The 24,719-nt window shown below is 37.1% G+C and overlaps 1 protein-coding gene across 1 annotated transcript; it reads left to right on the forward strand.

Moving 5' to 3' along the window:
• Positions 1–11: 11 nt before the first annotated feature.
• LOC127835748 (remodeling and spacing factor 1-like) lies at positions 12–23,619 on the forward strand. Its single transcript, XM_052362186.1, has 9 exons — positions 12–635; positions 1,751–1,859; positions 2,981–3,129; positions 12,026–12,130; positions 12,466–12,545; positions 16,268–16,325; positions 19,145–19,229; positions 20,150–20,445; positions 22,231–23,619. Exons 1-9 carry the CDS (start codon positions 12–14, stop codon positions 22,345–22,347), a joined length of 1,623 nt encoding a protein of 540 aa, XP_052218146.1. The 3' UTR covers positions 22,348–23,619.
• The last annotated feature ends 1,100 nt before the right edge of the window (positions 23,620–24,719 follow it).

Below are 24,719 nucleotides of genomic sequence, written 5' to 3' on the forward strand. Positions count from 1 at the left end.
ATACAGCTGACATGACTGTGCTCAATGTTGGAGAGAAACCTAAAATGGGTTATATGAACAAAGCATTGCCGAACTGTGCACAGAAATGCAGACAATCTCCTGTTAAAGCTGTTACTTTCATCCAAGAAAGCATGAGAGATAAACTGAAGGAGAAAATTAGTTCTCCAAAGAATGAAATGACTCTGCATGCATGGAAAAATGATGGCAAATTACTTACTCTTTCTTCCATCAAAGGGAACATTACCGACAAACTGAAGGAGAAAATTATTTCTCCAAGGAAAGGATTAATTTTGTATGCAGGGAGTGATGGCAAATACTATGTTCAGAGCACGGGTGAAGTCTTTTACCATCCGTCTCATACACAGTCTATTCATCACAAAGTTGGCTTGAGCTTTTTCGTACATGAAAGGGCAATAGCAATCAAAAAGAAATCGACAAAAGAATCCAAACCAGTTCAGAATGTGGCACATACACCAAAGTGTAAATTTCCAACGCGTACAAGGAAGAAAGGTGGAATGAAAATACATTATGACGACACTGAATCCTCAGACAGCTCTTTTTACAGTGATATATCTGCTAACTTGTCTTCAGAGGAAGAGGATGACTTAGACAACGAGGAGGCGGAGTCAGCAATGGTAAGCATAAAAAAGTCCTTCTCAGATTTAATTACTGAAATTAATTGTATCATTAAGTTAAAAGGCATTTCTGTAATTTATGTTTAAGCTCTATATACCTTGACAATTAAAATCATGTCATGAACCCCCTAAGGACCCAATGACAGTTGTTTTGTTGATAAATTATAGGTGTCAGTTATAGTTTTTCAGAAAAAGCGCTGAAATGTGCGAAAATAGGTCTTATAGCATATGCAGCCTGCGTAGCTTTAAATTAGCCTGCCCAATTGCTTCCCTGTCTTCTCTTAAGTAAAGCAAGGTTTTGTAGCCTTGTTGGGTGACAGGGGCGGTATCTCCTGACCAGACTGCGAATGTGCAGGCTGGTCTAAAGCTATGTTGACCGCATTTTGCATTAGACCCGTTTTCCCATGACACAGCTCAATAGGTAAAGACTTTCAGCAAAAGTAAGTGTAGACAATGATCAGATAAGCCTAGTTGTTGAATTTGTAGTTAATAAGGGTTGGTCCTTAAAATGTTTTGAAGTCCTGACATTTATGTGTGGAATGTTAAAAAGTTCTGTTCCTTCCTGAATAAGACCTAAAAAATGTATTATTATGTTTTGTAAACATATTAAGACCAAAACATAATAATTTCTACAATGCCAATTTTGCCAAACACATTGATATATAGAGGATATATTATTGGTGGAAATGCATTCAGCATGGACAATACGAACTAAGTCTAAAGCCATTTTTGGCAGCATATACAGTGACAACTAGCACGCATATTTTAGTAAACTTGTATCATTACCATAATATCAATAAGATATTCTGACTAATTAAGTGTAAAAATAACGTAACAAAGGCAAGAACAAATATTTTGTTAGTACTGAAGTGTAATGGATATGAGCCTTCCTCTTTGAAAGCTGGGCTTAATGCATGTTCTCCATACAGGCTAATGAGGGACAACATTTTCAGCTTTTATGGAATTTTTCCTTCTAAACTCTGTCTTCGCTTAAACTGTTTTCCACAATAAGCCTGAGTTGACTGTACAGGCTAATGGGGTACGACACTTAAAACATATGCATTCAGCCACGTTTTTGTATATCGAGGATCATATAAACGCATAATGTTTTTCAGAGTGATGATGCTGATGATCTAAATGAAGATGAACAGCTTGACTTTGATGGTGCAGATGGGAAGCCAGCTGTTCTTGGCAGAAATGCAAAGAGGGCAGCAGCTATGAAATGTAACTACTTCTCACAACTATGATTTCAATAGATATTTATGCCCCCCTGTAAAGAAGAGGGGGTATATTGTTTTGCACATGTCGGTCGGTCCATCGGTCAGTTGGTCCCTCCACCTTATGGTTTCCGGATGATAACTCAAGAACGCTTACGCCTAGGATCATGAAACTTCATAGGTACATTAATCATGACTCGCAGATGAACCCTATTGATTTTCAGGTCACTAGGTCAAAGGTCAAGGTCACGGTGACTCGAACCAGTAAAATGGTTTCCGGATGAGGACTCAAGAACCCTTATGCCTAGGATCATGAAACTTCATAGGTACATTGATCATGACTCACAGATGACCCCTATTGGTTTTCAGGTTACTAGGTCAAAGGTCAAGGTCACGGTGACTTGAACCAGTAAAATGGTTTCCGGATGATAACTCAAGAACGCTTATGCCTAAGATTATGAAACTTCATAAGTGCATTGATCTTGACTCGCAGATGACCCCTATAAATTTTAAGGTCACTAGGTCAAAGGTCAAGGTCACGGTGACTTGACACAGTTAAATGGTTTTGGTATGATAACTCAAGAAAGCTTACGCCTAGGATCATGAAACTTCATAGGTACATTGATCATGGCTCGCAGATGACCCCTATTGATTATCAGGTCACTAGGTCAAAGGTCAAGGTCACAGTGACAAAAAACTTATTCACACAATGGCTGCCACTCCAACTGACAGCCCATATGGGGGGCATGCATGTTTTACAAACAGCCCTTGTTTGTATTAGTGGTGCCAAAAATGTTATAATTTTCTTGCATTTGTTTGTGAACCACAATCTGGGAAACCAGGGTTAATACATGTTCGTCAATTGTTGTAACCTGCAAAAAAGTGAGAAGGTTAACTGACTGCCTTGATTTGACTCAAATGCTTTTAAAAACAAGGAAAAAAGTATCACAAATTTTATTTATTTAGATTTTTTTTACATTTAACTGCTTATACATATTAAATGTTTTAAAATGTTCTGAATGTCTTAATTAAAAATTATTATTGTATGCGACTAATTAAACAGCAAATAACATGTTTCTGTTCCAATCCATTTTTATCTTAATGCTTTGTTGTGTCTACTTGCAAAAGGTTTAAACTACTCAGAGTTCAGAAATAGTGATGCAGAAGAAGATGATGAGGATGATGCTGACAATGATGAAGGAACTGAAGAGAAACCAGAACAAGTAGAAGACACAGATCCATGTAAAGCCTGTTCGAGTAGTCGACTACCTCATACAGTATGGACATACATTTGATAATTTGAGCCTAGTGCTTAAAAAAACAGGGCTCAATTCATTTGAGCAAAGTATTGTCCCATATTATCCTTTGCAGCCCGCACAGGCTAATCAGGGACTTCACTTTCTGCTTTCTTAGTTTGTTTTTATGCCCCCCCTTCGAAGAAGAGGGGGTATATTGCTTTGCTCATGTCGGTCTGTCTGTCGGTAGGTCCGTCCACCAGGTGGTGTCAGACGATAACTCAAGAACGCTTGGGCCTAGGATCATGAAACTTCATAGATACATTGATCATGACTTGCAGATGACCCCTATTGATTTTGAGGTCACTAGGTCAAAGGTCAAGGTCACAGTTACTGGAAATAGCCATTTTGTCTGTCGGTCGGTCCGTCCACCAGGTGGTTGTCAGACAATAACTCAAGAACGCTTGGGCCTAGGATCATGGAACTTCATAGGCACATTGATCATGACTCGAAGATGACCCTATTGATTTTGAGGTCACCAGGTCAAGGTCACAGGTGAAGGTCACAGTTACTGTAAATAGGCATTTTAAGGATTTAGCATGGTTCAAACAAGGGAAACAACTACCGTTTATGCATGTTCTTTTTGTTACAGCATTTGCCTCCCTTGTAATATATTTGGGTATATTGCTTTGCTCATGTCGGTCTGTCTGTGGGTTGGTCCGTCCACCAGGTGGTTGTCAGACGATAACTCAAGAACGCTTGGGCCTAGGATCATGAAACTTCATAGGTACATTGATCATGACTCGCAGATGACCCCTATTGATTTTGAGGTCACTAGGTCAAAGGTCAAGGTCACAGGTGAAGGTCACAGTTACTGTAAGTAGGCATTTTAAGGATTTAGCATGGTTCAAACAAGGGAAACAACTACCGTTTATGCATGTTGTTTTTGTTACAGCATTTGCCTCCCTTAAAATATATTTAAATTTTACCAAATGTAAGGCTAACTGCACCACCACCACCACCACCACCACCACTTGTTAACAGTGACAAAAAACGTATTCACACAATGGCTGTTACTACAACTTATAGCCCATATAGGGGGGCATGCATGTTTTACAAACAACCCTTGTTTTGTTTAAAGTTTGTGTTGCTTTTAAAGTTTAGGTAGAAGATGTCCTCCATTACAAGCCTGTGCAGGGCTGCTAAATCTAATTTTGGCCGACACTATACACACATTACATTAATCATGTTTTCCCAGAGCAAGGCTATGTTTTATTAAAAGCTGACATTGAACATCTTAAAGCAAGTGTATAATGTTTTTATGTAAATAATGTATTTTCACAAGCAAAACCCAAACTATAAAAATCATTGACAAATTATTGTTAAAAAAATCAAATAATCTTTACAATAAATCAAATGCTATTTTCTTTAGTGAAATAGTTAATGACAAGTTTATGCCATTACAGACACAAATGCACAGTTTTGTTGCAAAGTCAGATATTGTGTTGATGTGTCATCTGATAAGATATGTACAGATTACAGGGGATTTTCAGTGAACATTAATTGACCAGTCGCCAAATTATTGATCGCTCCACCCACATAGTCACGTGGTCTAGTGATTAGAAAACTCCAACAAGCAGATCGCGATCGTGAGGGAAATTCTAAATTTGTAATGATGTATTATGCCCTTTTTAGCCGGATTTTTTTCGAAAAAATCTCGGCTTATAGATTGATGTTGTCGGGCGGGCGGGTGGGCGGGGTGGCGGCATGCTCGAAAATGTTAAAGTTCTTATTTCATGGTATAACTTTGGTATGCTTGGACCTAGAGTCTTCAAACTTGACATGAAGGTTGGCCAGGATTAACAGATGACCACTGGTCATTTCAAGGTCATTCATTTGAAGGTCAAGGTCACTGTGACCTTCAATATAAAAAATGTTAAAGTTCTTATAACTTTGGTATGCTTGGACCTAGAGTCTTGAAACTTGACATGAAGGTTGGCCATAACTAGTTAGTAACCACTGGTCATTTTAAGGTCATTCATTTGAAGGTCAAGGTCACTGTGACCTTGAATGTAAAAATGTTAAAGTTCTTATTTCATGGTATAACTTTGGTATGCTTGGACCTAGAGTCTTCAAACTTGACATGAAGGTTGGCCAGGATTAACAGATGACCACTGGTCATTTCAAGGTCATTCATTTGAAGGTGAAGGTCACTGTGACCTTCAATATAAAAATGTTAAAGTTGTTATAACTTTGGTATGCTTTGACCTAGAGTCTTGAAACTTGACATGAAGGTTGGCCAAAACTAGTAAGTAACCACTGGACATTTCAAGGTCATTCATTTGAAGGTCAAGGTCACTGTGACCTTGAATGTAAAAATGTTAAAGTTCTTATTTCATGTTATAACTTTGGTATGCTTGTACCTAGAGTCTTCAAACTTGAAATAAAGATTGGCCAGTACTAGAGGATGACCACTGGTCATTTCAATGTCATTCATTTCATAACACAAGGTTTGCTCATGCCTTGAAAAGTACTTACATTTCATTTTGACCTTTGAACAATATTTCAGTAATATAAGTATTGCATTGACAAAAACACGAAAGGTACTTTCCTGTCATTTAAATCAAAAATCCGGCTTCAATGCGGTCATCTCCGACCGCGGAACTCTTGTCTATAATATAAATTATTAAAGCTGCACACTAAACTAAACTGCTTTGTAAAACGTTAATACAATCATAAATACGTCAGAAAGAAATGGCGTAATCAAAATAAATGAGTTAACGGCAGACTGACTATCAGAAACGTTTCTTATACATATTATATAGGGAGTTGATGAAAAATCCGTTGTTAAAATGAGCATTTATTTCATACTGATTTTGAACTTGTATTCAACCGTCTGACAGTGAACCCGGTGGCTATTCATATATAATTTTGAAAATATTTTTTTTAAACGCAAATGACATATCCATATCACGATGGTTTTTTTGTTTATTAAAAATGTTTAGATCTTTGTTTTATTGTCTTATTTTAAAAAAGACACCGATTTTTAGCTCATCTATTTTTTGAAAAAAAAATATGAGCTATTGTCATCACCTTGGCGTCGGCGTTGGCGTCCGGTTAAGTTTTGCGTTTAGGTCAACTTTTCTCAGAAAGTATCAATGCTATTGCATTCAAACTTGGTACACTTACTTGCTATCATGAGGGGACTGGGCAGGCAAAGTTAGATAACTCTGGCTTGCATTTTGACAGAATTATGTGCCCTTTTTATACTTAGAATACTGGTTAAGTTTTGTGTTTAGGTCCATTTTATTTCTTAAGTATCAAAGCTATTGCTTTCATACTTGCAACACTAACTAACTATCATAAGGGGACTGTGCAGGCAAAGTAATGTAACTCTGACTGGCATTTTGACAGAATTTTGTGCCCTTTTTATACTTAGAAAATTGAAAATTTGGTTAAGTTTTGTGTTTAGGTCCACTTTATTCCTACAGTATCAAAGCTATTGCTTTCATACTTGCAACACTTATTAACTATTATAAGGGGACTGTGCAGGCAAAGTTATGTAACTCTGACTGGCATTTGGACGGAATTATGGGCCCTTTATACTTAGAAAATTGAAAATTTGGTTAAGTTTTGTGTTTTGGTCCACTTTACCCCTAAAGTATCATCGATATTGCTTTCATACTTGGAACACTTGCAAACTATCATAAGGGTACAGTAAAAGGACTAGTTGCATAACTCTGGTTGTCATTTTTACGGAATTATGGCCCTTTTTTGACTTAGTAACTTTGAATGTATGTTTAAATTTGTGTTTCGATCCACTTTACTTCTAAAGTATCAAGGCTATTGCTTTCAAACTTCAAATACTTTCATGCTATCATGAGGTTACTGTACCTGGCAAGTTGAATTTTACCTTGACCCTTTAACGACCTTGACTGTCAAGGTCAAATTATTAAATTTTGCTAAAATTGCCATAACTTCTTTATTTTGATTAGATTTGATTGATACTGTGACAAAACTACTCTTACCTGACATACCACAATAGACTCCACCCAAACCATCCCCCATGCCCTCCCCCCTCCCCCCCCTCCCCCCCCCCCCCCCCCCTAAATTTTTTTTTTTTTTTAGATCATCTCACAAATGATCACCACACCCTTACACTATACCCCTCCCATCCCACCCCCATTTGTTTTTTTGAAACGGTTAAAAACACAAATATTTATTTTTATTATTTTATGTTTGAAATACCGTCCAACCATCGCACCCAAGAATCCCCCCCCCTCCCCCGAATCCCCCCCCTAATTTTTTTAAGATCATCTCACAAATGACCACCACACCCTCACACTATACCCCCTTCCCCCCCCGCCCCACCCCCCAAATTATTTTTTTTTGAAACGGTTAAAAAACACAAATATTTATTTTTATTATTTTATGTTTGAAACCCCCCCCCCCCCCCCAATTTTTTTCGCATTTTTTTCCCGCATTTTTGGAAGATAATGTTATAAATGTCCACACCCCCACACTATACACCCCTCTTCACTCCACCCCTCCCTCCTTTGTGATTAAAAATCATCTTTAAAAAGAAAATAGATGAGCGGTCTGCACGCCCAAGGCGGTACTCTTGTTTTTTATTTAGATATAAATTAAATTTTGGTTGTAACCGTATTTTAATACAGGCCTAATTTTGTGGTTTCATTAACAGATAGTCTAATATGCATTTTATTTCATTTATGTTTAATGGGAACCTGTTACATTTCACTATCAAAAAATGAAATGTTGGTATTACGGTGCTGTTCACAAACATTCGAATTGAATACATTTAGCATATTATGCATTTGCTTATTTATGACAAGATGGCCCTTATATGTTAATTGCAATTTTCACATTTCTCCCCGTATGAATATATGTTGTATTAGAAATGTTGTTGGTGTATTATAAGCTGTACATTTTACACTTGAAGTCGCGTTTTTACTTTAGTTAAAACAATATTTAAGTTAACAATTTATAATGATTTCCCTTGTTTATGATCCACAGAAAATAAATATATAATTGGAAATCATTTTAGTAATTAAATAGTTTTCTTTTCTTGTGAACAGTACCTAACAATACCTTAATGTTCCTTCATTCTGAGATCCACGCAACATACTGTTATTTATTAATCATAGACAATTACGCTGAGATTAATAAGCACGTGTGGCAATTATTATGTTGCCCAAACTGCTTAATAATAGTGTGCATCAAATGGTATAACACGTTTTATAGAACACACACCTGGTGTGGTTAAACTATTATCCCCACGCTTTTTGAAAAAAAGGTGGGGATATTGTGGTTATCTCCGCCGTCCGTCCGTCCGTCTGTCCGTCCGTCCGTCCTGGCCACTATCTCCTCCTACACTAAAAGCACTAGAACCTTGAAACTTACACACATGGTAGCTATGAGGATATGTGCGACCCTGCACTATTTGGAATTTTGATCTGACCCCTGGGTCAAAAGTTATAGCGGTTGGGGTGGGGCCGCGTCAGAAATTATCACTCATTTTTTTAGGTTATTTTACATTTACTTCTTTATTTCTACACCGATTCACTTCAAATTGATACTGGACCTCTCTTATGACAATACGGTCAATCTCAACCATGCATGGCCCCATTCCCAACTAGTGCTGCAACAATATACCGGTTTATCGGTATATATCGCAATACGCAATTCGCATATTGTATTGCGATACGATTTTCATCATACCGGTACGAACATTTTACAAAAATTCATTCAAATTTCGTCCAGAAAAGCCATTCGAAATAATGATAACAAGGTAAACAAAACAAAGCAGTGTAAAAAAAAAATCCGTAAAAATAGCATTCTGAGATTATACAGAGTAGCGTTGTTACATCGGAGCATTCGTTCGATGCTTTTGAACAGATTATCGTTGAATTAATTGCGCACAGCTGTAAATGTTTTGTTCTATTCTGAATTGAGCATTATTAAATTTGTATTCCGAACTTCGGATTTACGCTTCCAAATTTTAATGCTAATGCGACAATAAAAAATTATAGCGTCAAATAAAAAGTGCTTTATCCTTTGTCTCAATAAAAAGCGCGCGAAAATTATACAGACATGTAGAACGTGGCATGGAAAGTATGGGTGTATTTTGTGTTGTATAAAAACGGGAACATCACGTCAGGTGAATTACGCGTGTTCAGAGGAAAAAAAAAACGCCCCGCTTGGACGTTATTTCATCACATCTTTAAATAGTAAATGCCAAAATGTATTTGATACTTAAGAAAATTTGCGAATGTTTGTGTTTCTTGTTATTCTTGAGCACATTTATAGTAAATATATACCAGAATTTGCTTTAAAACTGGAATATACGGGATTATCAGGTAATTGGCAAGTTATAATTTTGGTACAAGTAAGCAATATATTGCGATATATTGCAATACGGGTTTTTGAACTGACAATATATTGCAATACGGTTTTTGGCGTATTGTTGCAGCACTATTCCCAACCCTGGGGCGCCCCGCCCACATAGGCCACACCCACCAAAAATTTCCATTTACTATAATTTTTTCATTTCTACACGGATTCACTTCAAATTGATACTGAACTTTTGTTATGACATTAGGGTCAATCTCAACTATGCATGGCCCCAATCCCAACCCTGGGGCGCCCGCCCACATAGGCCACACCCACCAAAAAATTGCCTTCACTATAATTTTTTCATTTCTACACCGATTCACTTCAAATTGATACTGAACTTCTCTTATGACAATACAGTCAATCTCAACTATGCATGGCCCCATTACCAACCCTGGGGCGCCCCGCCCACATAGACCACACCCACCCAAAATTGCCTTTTACTATAATTTCTTCATTTCTACACCGATTCACTTCAAATTGATACTGAACCTCTCTTATGACAATACGGTCAATCTCAACTATGCATGGCCCCATTACCAACCCTGGGGCCCTGCCCACATAGACCACACCCGCCCAAAATTGCCTTTTACTATAATTTCTTCATTTCTACACCGATTCACTTCAAATTGATACTGAACTTCTCTTATGACAATACGGTCAATCTAAACTATGGCACAATTATCAACCCTGGGGCGCCCTGCCCACATATGTCACACCCACCCAAAATTGCCTTTTACTATAACTTCTTCATTTCTACACCAATTCACTTCTTATTGATGATGAACTTCTCTTATGACAATACGGTCAATCTCAGCTATGCATGGCCCCATTACCAACCCTGGGGCACACCTAGGTCAAACATCTGGCGTGGGGATACGCGTCTGCCTCTGCCGCGCCATTTCTAGTTGTGTTTGTTTTCTCATTACTCGTTCATATGTTCAAGAAATAAAGATAAAATAATAACCTTTTATAAAGTATGTAAAGCACCTACAATTTTGAATAATGATCGAACAGTAATGATCATGCATTTGATATAAAATCTGTGTAAACTGTTAAAAATTACGTCCATTCCATATGTACAACACGATTTGTTGTCGGGCAAAATGGCGGCCAGATAAGCGTTGCTGAGGGGTGTGTGAAAAATTGATATCTGATTGGCTGATCGAAAAATGTGGGCGGAGCGATCGATACTTTGGCGACTGGTCAATTAGATTCTCATCATAAAGTAGAACATTATTTGCAATTGTATAAAACTATAATTTTGTTGATGTTCTAGTTCTACTTTTATTTTCAGCGTTTTACTCTAAGACATTTTATCTGTTTGGATTAGTTTTAAAGATCTTAAAATCTGGAATAATCTATTACTACCAAAATAGAAGACAACAATGTTCTCATGAAAGTATGACTTATTTAAATGACTGTCATGATAGTACTCAAATACTGTCACACAATAGCTTTACATTCAAGCAAACAAAATGACAATGGCTTAACTATACATGTATTAGAGGCGTTCATGGAAAACTGGGCTAAATGCATATGCCTAGAGTGTCGTCCCAGATAAGTCCATGCAGCTCCCAGAGGCTTATTAGGGTGGACAATTTCCGCCTAAACTGGATTTTTGTTTAGAAGTGACTTCCTTTCAACTAAAAATTCCTTAAAAGGGGAAAGTGGTTTCCCTGATTAGGCTGTGCAAAATTCACAGGTTAATCTGGGATGACACTTTACACACATGCTTTTAGTCCAGATTTCCCAGAAAGGAGCTCATATATTCCTATCCCAACCTGTGATCCTTGCAGATTCTCCTGTGTGATAGTTGTTATATGGGCTATCACATGACCTTTTATCCTTGCAGATTCTCCTGTGTGATAGTTGTTACATGGGCTATCACATGACCTTTTATCCTTGCAGATTCTCCTGTGTGATAGCTGGTTCAGTGGCTATCACATGGTATTTTGTCCTTGCAGATTCTCCTGTGTGATAGTTGTTACACGGGCTATCACATGACCTTTTATCCTTGCAGATTCTCCTGTGTGATAGTTGTTACATGGGCTATCACATGACCTTTTATCCTTGCAGATTCTACTGTGTGATATTTGGTTCAGTGGCTATCACATGGTATTTTGTCCTTGCAGATTCTCATGTGTGATAGTTGTTACATGAGCTATCACATGACCCATTATCCTTGCAGATTCTCATGTGTGATAGTTGTTACATGAACTATCACATGACTCATTATCCTTGCAGATTCTCATGTGTGATAATTGTTACATGAGCTATCACATGACCTTTTATCTTTGCAGATTCTCCTGTGTCTTAGTTGGTACAGTGACTATCACATGACCCATTATCTTTGCAGATTCTCCTCTCTGATAATTTTTACAGTGGCTATCACATGACCTTTTATCTTTGCAGATTCTCCTGTGTGATTATTATTACAGTGGCTATCACATGACCTTTTATCTTTACAGATTCTCCTGTGTGATTATTATTGCAGTGGCTATCGCATAACCTTTTATCTTTGCAGATTCTCCTGTGTGATTATTGTGACAGTGGCTATCACATGACCTGCCTGATTCCGCCCCTGTCCTTGGTACCACTCGGGGATTGGCTGTGCCCACCTTGTGAGCATGTAAGTAGCCGTAATTGATGGAAAACATTACCTGCCTTGTGTTCACACATTCAGGAATAGTCACCGTTATATCTTTGTAATAATTGGCAGTCCACACATTCTAATCAAGGACAACACTTTCCGCCTTGACTCAACTATGTTTATAGGAAACTTCTTTTGAATGAAAAATTCCATGCAAGAGGAAAGTATCATCCTGTGCAGACTGAAGAAAGTTACTCGGATAACTACCGATTGTTTTCCCATTGTAGGCTTTTAATTGCTTAAAAACTGAATAATTACAATGAATTTAAAATAAAGGTTACAGATTATGTTAATATAATTTTGGTATTCTTCAGGAGGAGTTGGTTCAGACCCTTAAAAAGAACCTGAAGTTGGCACAAAATGCTATAAATCGATGGCAATCGAAAAATAAAAGGTATTGTATTGCAATAATATGTGCAGCTTCATGCAAAAATGGGTCATATGCCATTTGCATCCAGCATAGATCCAGACCAGCCTGTTTATCTAAGCAGACTGCTCAGAAGCCACCCTGTTCTCTAATGAGGCAAAACAAACATTCTTGACTTCATGGCAAACAGGGTCGGAGCTATGCTGGTCGCATATTATGGCATTAGAACCATTTTTGCATGATGTGATTTTTGTAATAGCTTATTATACATGGAGAATAATAGGTTAGTGTTGATTATAGATCAGGTTTATCATGCGAGGCTTAGAAAACAAAAAGCACGAGCCTTGGCGAGTGTTTTTTCGTTTTCGTGCCGAGCATGATAAACCTGATCTATAATCAACACTAACCTATTATTCTATTTATCCCACTTTTTATTCAGTAAACTATTTTTATTTAAACAAAATAAGTTTTCATGAGTGTTTGTCGTACTTTGATAATGACTGTAGTGTAACCAAGGTCAGTGTATTACTCCGCGTTCCAAAAATAACCGCTGATCAAATGATCATTTTTTTTAATCAGAATATCGTTCTGTAACAAAGTGTCGAGCGTTATTTATTACAATTTTAATCATATTGAAATGCAAATCTTTAAGTTTTATGATATCAATATGGCATTAAGTTGTTATATACAAGGAACTACATTTGTTTACAACGTAGCCTAACACCACACACAATTCACTTTCGATATCAAACTATCGAGTCAATCACGAGGTGCACAATATTTCCTTCTTTGTTATAATATGTGGTTATTTCGTGACAAAATAACAAAGATTACTTGGATTTAAGCTAATTTTATACATTAACATTTTGAATGTTGAAAGTGGCACCAAAGAATTGTGAGGCAAAGTTGTTCGAACTAGAGAAAGACATTTGCAAGTGAAGTGACTGGGTGGGGCGAACATCAAGATCAACTTGTTCGACGGTAGACATCGGTTGTCTAGGCTGCATTTCGGCCATAGTTTCAGTGCGTGAAGGTGAACAAGAGGAATCTGTAGGATTGTTACATTTACTGGACTGAGCAAGAATGAACACTTTTGCTGCTGTTCAACAGATATGTTGGAATAATTGGTTATGGACTGGACATTTTTGTGCCCTGTTATGGCCATGGTTTCAGTGGGTGGAATGTTTGCATTTCGAAGTTTTTGGACCAGGAATTTGCGAACTGAGTGGTTCGTTATTCTCTTGTGCTTGAGAAAGCCGGCGTCTTTTGCCATGGCCTTCAGCATCTGACCTAACTTGTTGACACCCAATTGTTGACGCAAGAATCACCGGGATGCAGTGTCATTTGTGCGTATTGCCAGGTAGAAAAGATGCTTTAAAGAAAAATCAGATGGACGCATATCCAAGTACATCTTGTAAATGAACACAGGATTTCTTGGTCCAGACGATTGTTTTCTACGGTCAAAGGGGAGCAACTCGAACTGACTTCTTCAAAGGGGAGCAACAACAACAGAACCTATTTGCATAGTGTTAAATTTACCTAATACTAGGTTTTAATGACAATAAATGACAAAAAACTCGTTTTTTGCTACTTTCCTTTGTTTTAAGGTCATTAAGATTGACAAACATTTGAGATTGTTTTTATTATTGATGCAATTGGCAAATACAGGTGACAAGGTGCGTGGGAAAAAGTAGTCCCGGTTCGGCAGTTGATGACGTCATTTCGTGCCATTGATTATAGCCTTTCCGTTGATTATAGATGAAATTTAATCAAGGGGGCTTTAATCAACCGATTTCGCTGTAAAAGTGGGATAAAAGATGAATCTAAAATGTATTTGCTTTTTATACGCCCGTCTATGACGGGACGTATTATGGTATACCCCGCGTCTGTCCGTCCGTCCGTCCGTCCGTCCGTCTGTCCGTCCGTCCGTCCGTCTGTTAATGTCGTACGCTACGTCAAATATCCTTTGACAGATTTTTTCAAATTTCAACACAATCTTAATATTGATAAACCCTGATCCCCTTTCGTTTTTGACGGAATTCTGAATTGTTGTTCCAGAGTTATGGGACTTTAAATTCTAAAGAAATGCATACATATACTCAAAAAAAGATATGGTATGAATGTCAAGGAGACGGCGCTCCATGCTCATGTACTTATAAAATAAACCATGTATTCAAATACAAATAAACTGAAGTAAAAAAATGATTCAAAGGGTTATTTATTACCTTACTACTTCATTGGCGAACGACGGGCGTATCATGCGCTCATGGCGCAGCTCCTCAGTTAGTTTTTACAGTTATAAAAGCTATCTCTGCGTTTCTGAGCATGTATTTGGCAGAGTTCATACATACTTGTACACTTGTTATATTATTTATAAAATGTAGTATCAAAAAGATGCCTAAATGATATATATGGGCCGCGCTCTGTGAAAAGGGGTTTTTATGCATATGCATAGTGTGTTGTCCCAAATTAGCCCGTGCAGTCCGCCTAGTCTGATCAGGGACGACACTTTCTGCAAAAACTGAATTTTTGCCAAGAACAGTCTTCCTTTAAACAAAAAAGACAATAAAAGTAGATAGTGTCGTCCCTGATTAGCCTGTACAAACTGCACAGGCTAATCTGGGTTGACAATTTATGTACATGCATTAAACCCACTTTTCACGTAGCTTGGACCATAAATATTTTTTATACATTTTACCATTACACAACATTTTTGTCATAACATACAGAACAAAGCTTATGTTCAGTTTTTTAGAAAAAACTTTAAACAATCATGGAAACATCTGCGTGATATTATTTAGTTGTAAACACTACAACAAGAACAGATTAATATGTAAAAGTTACATAGTGGAAACTTGTTATGATTATTTTTGTATGCCCCTGGATCAAATGATCGGGGGTATATTGTTTTTGGCCTGTCTGTCTGTCTGTCATTCTGTCCCAAAACTTTAACCTTGGTTAAAGTTTTGCGATAACTTTTGCAATATTGAATATAGCGACTTGATATTTGGCATGCATGTGTATATCATGAAGCTGCACATTTTGAGTGGTGAAAGGTCAAGGTCATCCTTCAAGGTCAAAGGTCAAATATATGGCTTCAACATGGCCTAGTAGGGGTCATTGTGTTTCACAAACACAGCTCTTGTTTTATAAAAAGTTTTCCCAAATAGGATTTGTTGACAACCTTGAGCTGATGGTAAGATGAGTGTAATATTTAAATCTGATGCTATACCACATTTTGTGTATGTTTTTTATGCCCCCGGATCGATAGATCGGAGGTATATTGTTTTTGTCCTGTCTGTCTGTCTGTCTGTCATTCTGTCCCAAAACTTTAACCTTGGTTAAAGTTTGATAACTTTAACCTTGGTTAAAGTTTGATAACTTTTCAATATTAAACATAGCAACTTGATATTTACCATGCATGTGTTTCTCATGGAGCTGCTCATTTTGAGTGGTGAAAAATCAAGGTCAAGTTCATCCTTCAAGGTCAAACATCAAATTTCATTGTATTTTTCATTCTTAAAACTTAAACCTTCGTTAAAGTTTTATCATAACTTTTTTAATATTGAACACATCAACTTCATATTTGTCATGCATGTGTATCTTGTGGAGCTGCATATTTTGAGTGGTGAAAGGTCAAGGTCAACCTTTAAGGTCAAAGGTCAAATGTATGGCTTTAAAGCAGCACAGAAGGGGGCATTGTGTTTCTGACAAACACATCTTTTGTTTTGTTCTGTTTTAACTTTCAGACTAGAATACAGCCAGGAGTCCTTCCGAGTAGCAGAGCACAACATTATCAGCTCTGAGGTACTTGAATATGAATATCATTTTCTTATGTACTTTGTGTATATGGCCTGTATTGCTAATATCTTCTTGGAAACAATATGTCAGCTCCTTGTTAAATAATGTGTAATTAGACATTTAGTGAGACATTTTTTTTTTAGAATCACAGTTGATTTCCTTTATTTTGTTTGTGTTAAGGTAGTATTAAGGTTACATTGTCATATCTTAAAACATTTACAAACATATTAATATCCTATATTGGTCTGATACAAACGTGGTTGAAATATTTTATATGCTCACAGAATATGCAAATAGGTAGTAACCTGTTATATTTTTTAATACCCCCGAAGGAGGGCATATACTGATCGGACCGTCCGTCCGTCTGTCTGTCTTTCCGTCACACATTGCATTTAGGTTTCGCATATAGGTTTTCGAAAAAATGCACATAACTTCTATGTCGCTTCAGATAGCAACTTGATGTTTGGCATACATGTGTTTCTCATGGAGCTGCACATTTTGAGTGATGAAAGGTCAAGGTCATCCTTCAGGGTCAAAGGTCAATTATATGGCTTCAAAGCGGCACAGAAAGGGGAATTGTGTTTCTGACAAACACATCTCTTGTTATGCTCCTACGTTAAATTACCAACCTGTTATTTTCTTAACAACTAACATTAAAAACATCTGTTTTTAAAAGAGAAGCTTCAGTATTTTTAGCTATTCAATATTTATGACTATTGAAAAAATATTTGCTTAGAATGTATATGTATTGCCAATAAGTCAAGTTCACCGCTGGTGTAATGTTAATTGTTTAACTAACATGTATTTGATACAAAAGCGCTCAATATATATCAAAATTAAAGTTCTTAACAACCATATCAGATTAATGGGCAAAAGAAGTTGATTTTTTTTTCAGATACATATTTTTTATACCCCCATTACCATTGGTAATGGGGGCTTTATAGGAGTCACTTTGTCGGTCGGTCTGTTGCGAAAATTTAATCTGATCTTCACTAAACTTGGTCAGATGTTGTATGTAGATGATGTCAAGGTCAAGTTTGAATATGGGTCACAGAAAGAATTACATTGATATCTCCAAGGTCAAGGTCACACTTCTGAGTTCAAAGGTCAAAAATGGCAATAAATGAGCTTGTCAGGGCCATAACTATGTCGTTCATTGTGTGATTTTAAAATTGTTTGGCAAATTTGTTCACCATCATTGGATGGTGTGTCATGCAAAAGAATTACATCGATATCTGCAACGTCAAGGTCACACTTTGAGTTCAAAGGTCAAAAATGACCATAAATGGTCTTGTCCAGGCCATAACTATGTCATTCATTGTGAGATTTCTAAATTACTCGGTACATTTGTTTACAATCATCGGACGATGTGTCATGCCAGCCAAAGAATAACGTCGATATCTCCAAGGTCAAAGTCACACTTTGAGTTCAAAGGTCAAAAATGGCCATAAATGATCTTGTCGGGGCCATAACTATGTCATTCATTGTGAGATTTGAAAATTACTCGATATATTTGTTATGCCCCCCTTCGAAGAAGAGGGGGTATATTGCTTTGCTCATGTCGGTCTGTCGGTCGGTCGGTCCGTGCACCAGGTGGTTTTCAGACGATAATTCAAGAACGCTTGGGCCTAGGATCATGAAACTTCATAGGTACATTGATCATGACTCGCAGATGACCCCTATTGATTTTGAGGTCACTAGGTCAAAGGTCAAGGTCACCGTGACCAGAAATAGTAAAATGGTTTTTGAATGATAACTCAAGAACGCATACGCCTAGGATCATGAAACTTCATGGGTAGATTGATCATGACTTGCAGATGACCCCTATTGATTTTGAGGTCACTAGGTCAAAGGTCAAGGTCACGTTGACCCGAAATAGTAAAATGGTTTCCGGATGATAACTCAATAACGCAAACGCCTAGGATCATGAAACTTCATGGGTAGATTGATCATGACTCGCAGAGGACCCCTATTGATTTTGAGGTCACTAGGTCAAAGGTCAAGGTCACGGTGACCCGAAATAGTAAAATGGTTTTCGGATGATAACTCAAGAACGCATACGCCTAGGATCATGAAACTTCATAGGTAGATTGATCATGACTTGCAGATGACCCCTATTGATTTTGAGGTCAAAGGTCAAGGTCACGGTGACCCGAAATAGTAAAATGATTTTCGGATGATTACTCAAGAACGCTTTTGCCTAGGAACATGAAACTTCATAGGTACATTGATCGTGACCCGCAGATGACCCCTATTGATTTTCAGGTCACTAGGTCAAAGGTCAAGGTCACAGAGACAAAAATCGTATTTACACAATGGCTGCCACTACAATGGACAGCCCATATGGGGGGCCTGCATGTTTTACAAACAGCCCTTGTTCACAATTATTGGACAGTGTGTCATGCGAAAGAATTATGTCGATATCTCCAAATCAAGGTAACACTTGGAGTTCAAAAGTAAAAAATGGCCATAATGAGCTTGTCCGGGCCATAACTATGTCATTCATTGTGAGACTTTAAAATGAATCTGTACATTAATTTTGTTCACAGTCATTGGACGGAGTGTCACACGAAAGAATTCAAGAGTTCAAAGGTCAAAATGGCCATAAATGATAATGGCATAATAATTCTTAAAAATCTGCATAAACTAGCTTCTCTTGTTTTGTGAAGACAGCATGTAAAATATTCTGTGTAAATACAGCATGTGGCAGTATATGTCACGTCTGTGACAAAGCTCTAGTTTATACTATTTTCCGATAAATGTTTGGTCCACCTTCAATCTCAGACTTTGAGTTCAAACCTTTGATCCTGCATGATTTGTTATAGAGAAGAACGTGCAGACAGAAATCAGTCAACTACAATGAGTCAGAGTATGAAAAGAGGTTGTACGAAAGTGTTGAAAAAAATATTGGTAGGTTTAGTTTCTCTGATGTATTTAAATTGTTATTTGAGCAAGCCTCTGGGAAAACCAACCTTTATGCATGTACATAAAGTATCGTCCCAGATTTACCTGTGCAGATGATTAATCAGGTATAACACTTTTCCCTAGACTGCATTTTTAGCTCGGCTCTTTTCGGAGAACACCCGAGGTATTGTCATAGCCAGCTCGTCGTCTGACGTCTGCGTAGTGCTAAAATTTTAATATTTTGTTAAGGTTTTGAACATTGGCTCTAAATTCAAATTGCTTTAACTTACAATTTTGAAACTTCACATGTAGCTGCACCTTGATAAGTTCTACATACCACATCCATTTTGGGGTCACTAGGTCAAAGGTCAAGGTCTCTGTGACCTCTAAAAAAATTAATTCTGACAAGCTTTCATTTATTCAAAACTGCACCCGCACCCGAGCGTGGCACCCGTTAGGCGGTGCTCTTGTTTAATTGAAGGACTTCTTTTATACAAACAATAGTGTAGTGTCATCTCTAATTAGCCTGTGCAGAGTACACAGGCTTATCAGGGACAAAGCATTATGCAGCATGGTTTTCACAGAGACCAGCTCATATGAATTAAATATAATTTCAAGTACATCCAACCTTAAGATAAACCTTTTTATACATTTTATTTGGACAAATCGGATTTGGTTATTAAGCAGATTATAATCTCTGTATTGTAAACAATTTTCATCTTATTAGTGCAATAATGCTGTAAATATGAATAATTTTCTATACATCTTTTACCTGAAATATTGTGCTTTTAATTTTTCAATATGATAAACACCTTCTTCTTTTAAAAAATGAGTCAATAATATAATATTTTTCAAAAGTTCAATTACAGATTGAACAATTACATCTCGCATGTTAAAACTATGACATTATCCTTGTTGCTGGTTAGAGAAAACAGAGAAAGTCACTACATCAGCCAAAAGGAAATCAAAGTCCCCAAAAAATACCTCAGAAGATCAGTCTTTGTCTGACACTGACTCAAGTACGGGTTCAACAAAAGAACAACACACTTCATCACGGTTTAAAAAGACTGGTAGAAATAAACCAAAATCCTGCAGCAAAAGCAGGGATTACTGCAATAAACCAGTCTCGAAGAAAGATCTGAAAAACTATAAGAGAAGAAGGCACTTGTTGACTGGGGTTGAAGACAATAGCTGCAGTGACACTGACAGTGACTATGTGCCAGTGAGTATAAACTGGAAATTAAGTATTAAGGGTGTTTTGTTTAGCTCCACTGGCCTCCACTGGGCTTATGTCATGGCCCTGTGTCCGTCGTGCGTGCGTCCATGCGTGCTTTAACTTTTTCTTTAAACATCTTCTTCTCCTAAACCACAAGTCCAATTCTGATAAAACTTCTTACAATGTTCCTGGGATGAACCTCTTTCAATTTTGTTCAAATTATGCCCCTGTGGTCAAACTTGACCCCGCCACGGGGGTCAATAAATTGAACATATGCTTATATAAAGCCTATTTTGTGCAAACTTTAAAAATCTTCTTGTCCATAACCATTGGGCCTAGTGCTACCACATTTGGTATGTAGTGACATTTCATAGTTTTCTACTTTGTTTTTTTCAAATTATGCCCCAGGGGTCAAATTTGACCCTGCCTCGGGGGTCACAAAAATGAACATATGCTTATTAAAAGCCTATTTTGTGTAATCTTTAAAAATCTTGTCCATAAGAGTAGGGCCTAAGGCTACCAAATTTGGTATGTAGTGACATCTTATAGTCCTCTACCAATTTTGTTCAAATTATGCCCCTGGGGTCAAATTTGACCCTGCCCCGGGGGTCACAAAAATGATCACATGCTTAAATAAGGCATATTTTGTGCAAACTAAAAAAATCTTCTTGTTCATAATTATAGAGCCTAGGGCTACTAAATTTGGTATGTAGTGACATCTAATGGTTCCAAATTTGTTAAAATTATTCCCCAGGGCTCAAATTTGACCCTTCCCCGAGGGTCACAAAACTGAACATATGCTTATATAAAGCCTCATTTGTGCAAACTTTAAAAATCTTCCTGTCCATAACCATTTGGCCTAGGGCTACCAAATTTGGTATGTAGTGACATCTTGTACTTCTCTACCAAGTTTGTTCTAACTATGCCCCTGTGCTTTATGAATACACCTAAATTTTCACATGAACAACTTTTAAAACATACATGATTGTATACCACTGACCTTAAAGCAGAAAAATGTTTTAGTAAGTGTTAACAGTATGTTGTGCATTTCTGTTTAAATAAGTGTTAGTTTCCTCAAAATAAGACACATTTGACATTATACTATACTGAATGTCCAGAACATGTTAGTAATGTAATTGCTGATGTTATTTTCATTTATCATTATGTGTTGACAAATCTGGAGTAAACACTACTAAGAAGGGTTTGAGCAAAACAAAATTGTTTGCCGGCTTTCAAAGCTAAACATACATCTCAAATAAAGGTATATAAATTGTTTCCTTTACCTGGGTATTCTATGATAAAGAATTGTGCTTGCACAAAATATAGACAAAAAGAAAAAGCCCTTGTATATTTTGATAAATTTTGGGGATTTACAAATGATACCCTAAAGGAAGGGTAGGTTGGTTACGGTTGTTTTTTCATACTGTCCATACATGTCTGTCTGTACGCAAATAAATGACCTGCATTCTGGGAAAACTGGGCTTAATGCATGTTTGACATGTGTTGTTGCAGACTTGCCTGTGCAGTAACTAGCCGGTGCCAACTGCATGGGGAGGACACTTCCCACTTGTATGGTATTTTTTTACAGGTGATCTTTTGTAAAAGAAATCAAGTTAAAGCAGATAATGTTGTACTTGATAAGGCAGTGTGGATTTCACAGGCTAATGTGGGACAACACTTTACACTCTACAACACTTAATGCATATGCATTTATCCTAGTTTTCTCAGAACGTGGCTCAAATTGCGTAGCACATTTCTTCCCATGGTTACATGCTGGCTTTCATATTTCAGGATGTGTACAGTGGCTCTGACAGTGAGAAGCAGGATTCCCGGGAGATATCGGATCACACCCCTCCTGTGCGCTATACAGCGTATGGAAGGAAGACAAAGAATGTCTCTTATACTTAGCTTGACAGACGAAGAATGTCTCATATACCTAGCGTGCCAGCTAGTTTTAACTGTTTCAACTATAGGTGGATGTTTTTGTTTGCTAAAAAATCTGAAAGTCCAGACCACAAATGAATATACCTGTTTAAAAATGTTGGTGCAAGAAGTTTATCTTCAAATTGACAAAATTGAAAACAATACTATTACTTAAGTTAAGGGTATAATCTCATAAGTTACACTTTTTGGGACAAATATTTGTTTGTGCTTTAAAACTATAAAAATAATCTCTGTCCAATATAAAATGTCCAATACAAATGTATTTTGGTACACAAATTTACATAATTCCATAAAATTTCGATAAAAGAACATAAATAATAGTTAATCAAAGAAAGGTTGTGCTATTGACCTGGCAGGATCATTGTGTATAGGGGCTGTTCATTTTTTGCCATATACTTAAGGCAGACTTGAACAAATTTATTTGTGCTCAATGGTAAATCTAGTTAAAACAGAATCATTTGACTAAATTTGGTTTTAATCAAGCTGCAAACACACCATGTCAATCCACTATAGACAAAAATCAACTGTAATTTAATGGGTTAATTTTTATTAGCTCACCTGAGCTGTGCTCATGGTGAGCTTTTGTGATCGCCTTTTGTCCGTCGTGCATTGTGCGTCGTGCTGCGTCAACATTTGCCTTGTGAACACTTCAGAGGTCACATTTATTGTCTGATCTTCATGAAACTTGGTCAGAACATTTTTCCCATTGATACCTCGACTGAGTTCGAAACTGGGTCATGCTGGGTCAAAAACTAGGTCACTAGGTCAAAAAAAACAAAAATCTTGTGAACAATGTAGAAGTCACATTTGATGCCTAATCTTCATGTTACTGTGTCAAAATGTTTGTCTTAATAAGATGTTGGTTGAGTTGAAAAATGGTTCCAGTCTGTTGAAAAATATGGCCTCCAGGGGGTGGGGCAGTATTCCTGATATGGCTATATAGAAACCTTGTGAACACTCTAGAAGTTACAATTTTAACCCAATCATCATGAAACTTGGTCAAAACATTGGTTTCATTGATATCTCGGTTGAGTTTGAAAATGGTCCAGATCGTTGAAAAAACATGGCCGCCAGGGGGTGGGGCAGTTTTCTCTATATGTATATAGTGAAAACATGTGAACACTCAAGAAGTCACATTTTTGGTCCAATCTTATGAAATTTGGTCAGAACATTTGTTTTCTAGATACGACAGTTGAGTTAAAAAATGGTTTGGATCAGTAAAAAAACATGGCCACAAGGGGGGGGGGGGGGGGGGTCATTTTTCTTATATTGATATAGAAAAAAAGCTTGTGAACACTCTAGAAGTCACATTTTTGGCCTAATCATTATGAAATTTTGCCTAAAGATCGATTTTATAGATATCTCGGACGAGTTCAAAAATGGTCATGATGGGTGGAAAAACATAGCCGCCAGGGGGCGGGGCATTTTTCCTCATATGGCTATAGTAAAACCTTGTTAACACTCTAGAGGCCACATTTATTGTCCAATCTTCATGAAATTTGGTTAGAAGATTGGTCTCAATGATATTTTGGATGAGTTTGAAAATGGTTACGTTTGCTTGAAAAACATGGCTGCAACGGGGCGGTGCATTTTTCTTTATATGACTATATATTGCTATAGTAAAATCCTGTAAACACTCTAGAGGCCACATTTATTGTCCAATCTTCATGAAACTTGGTCAGCAGATTCATTCTAATAATATCTTGGATGAGTTCAAAAATGATGACAGTTCGTTGAAATACATGGCTGCCAGGGGGCTATATGGCTATAGTAAAACCTTGTTCTGTTGAAAAATGTGGCTGCCAGTGGTGTTCACTAGTCATGAAAGTTGGTAAGAACATTTTGTTGTTATGACATCTTGGGCTGCACAGAACAGGTCAGTTCCTTTGAATCTCAGGTGAGCGACTTTGCGCCTTTCAGGCCCTCTTGTTGTTATTATATTTTAAGTATTAAACAGATCCTGTAAAGGTAAAAAAACAACTTTTTGGAACAAAAACAACAATAACAGACCTGTTTACTTCTACGGATTTGCCGTAGTTACTACGGATTCTTTGGCTAAACTACGCACTAGGGATTTGTACTGAAAATCTACGGATCTGTCAACTACTGAGAAGCAATCGGTAGGGTCAACAGGTCTGCAATAAACATTTGTTATTAAAGCCACACACCTTGAAATGAAGTACATATAGATGAATTTTAAAGTGTGCAAAATTGTCGTTAAATCCATAGCCTAGTTAGCAAGTAATTTTTTATTTCTTTTCAAACCGAAAATAGGATTTCTATACTTATACGTCCATTTCGACAAACGCGATTATTTTTTTAGTTTTAAAGCGTGA

The sequence above is a fragment of the Dreissena polymorpha genome, chromosome 6, assembly GCF_020536995.1.
Source record: "Dreissena polymorpha isolate Duluth1 chromosome 6, UMN_Dpol_1.0, whole genome shotgun sequence".
Taxonomy (NCBI): domain Eukaryota; kingdom Metazoa; phylum Mollusca; class Bivalvia; order Myida; family Dreissenidae; genus Dreissena; species Dreissena polymorpha.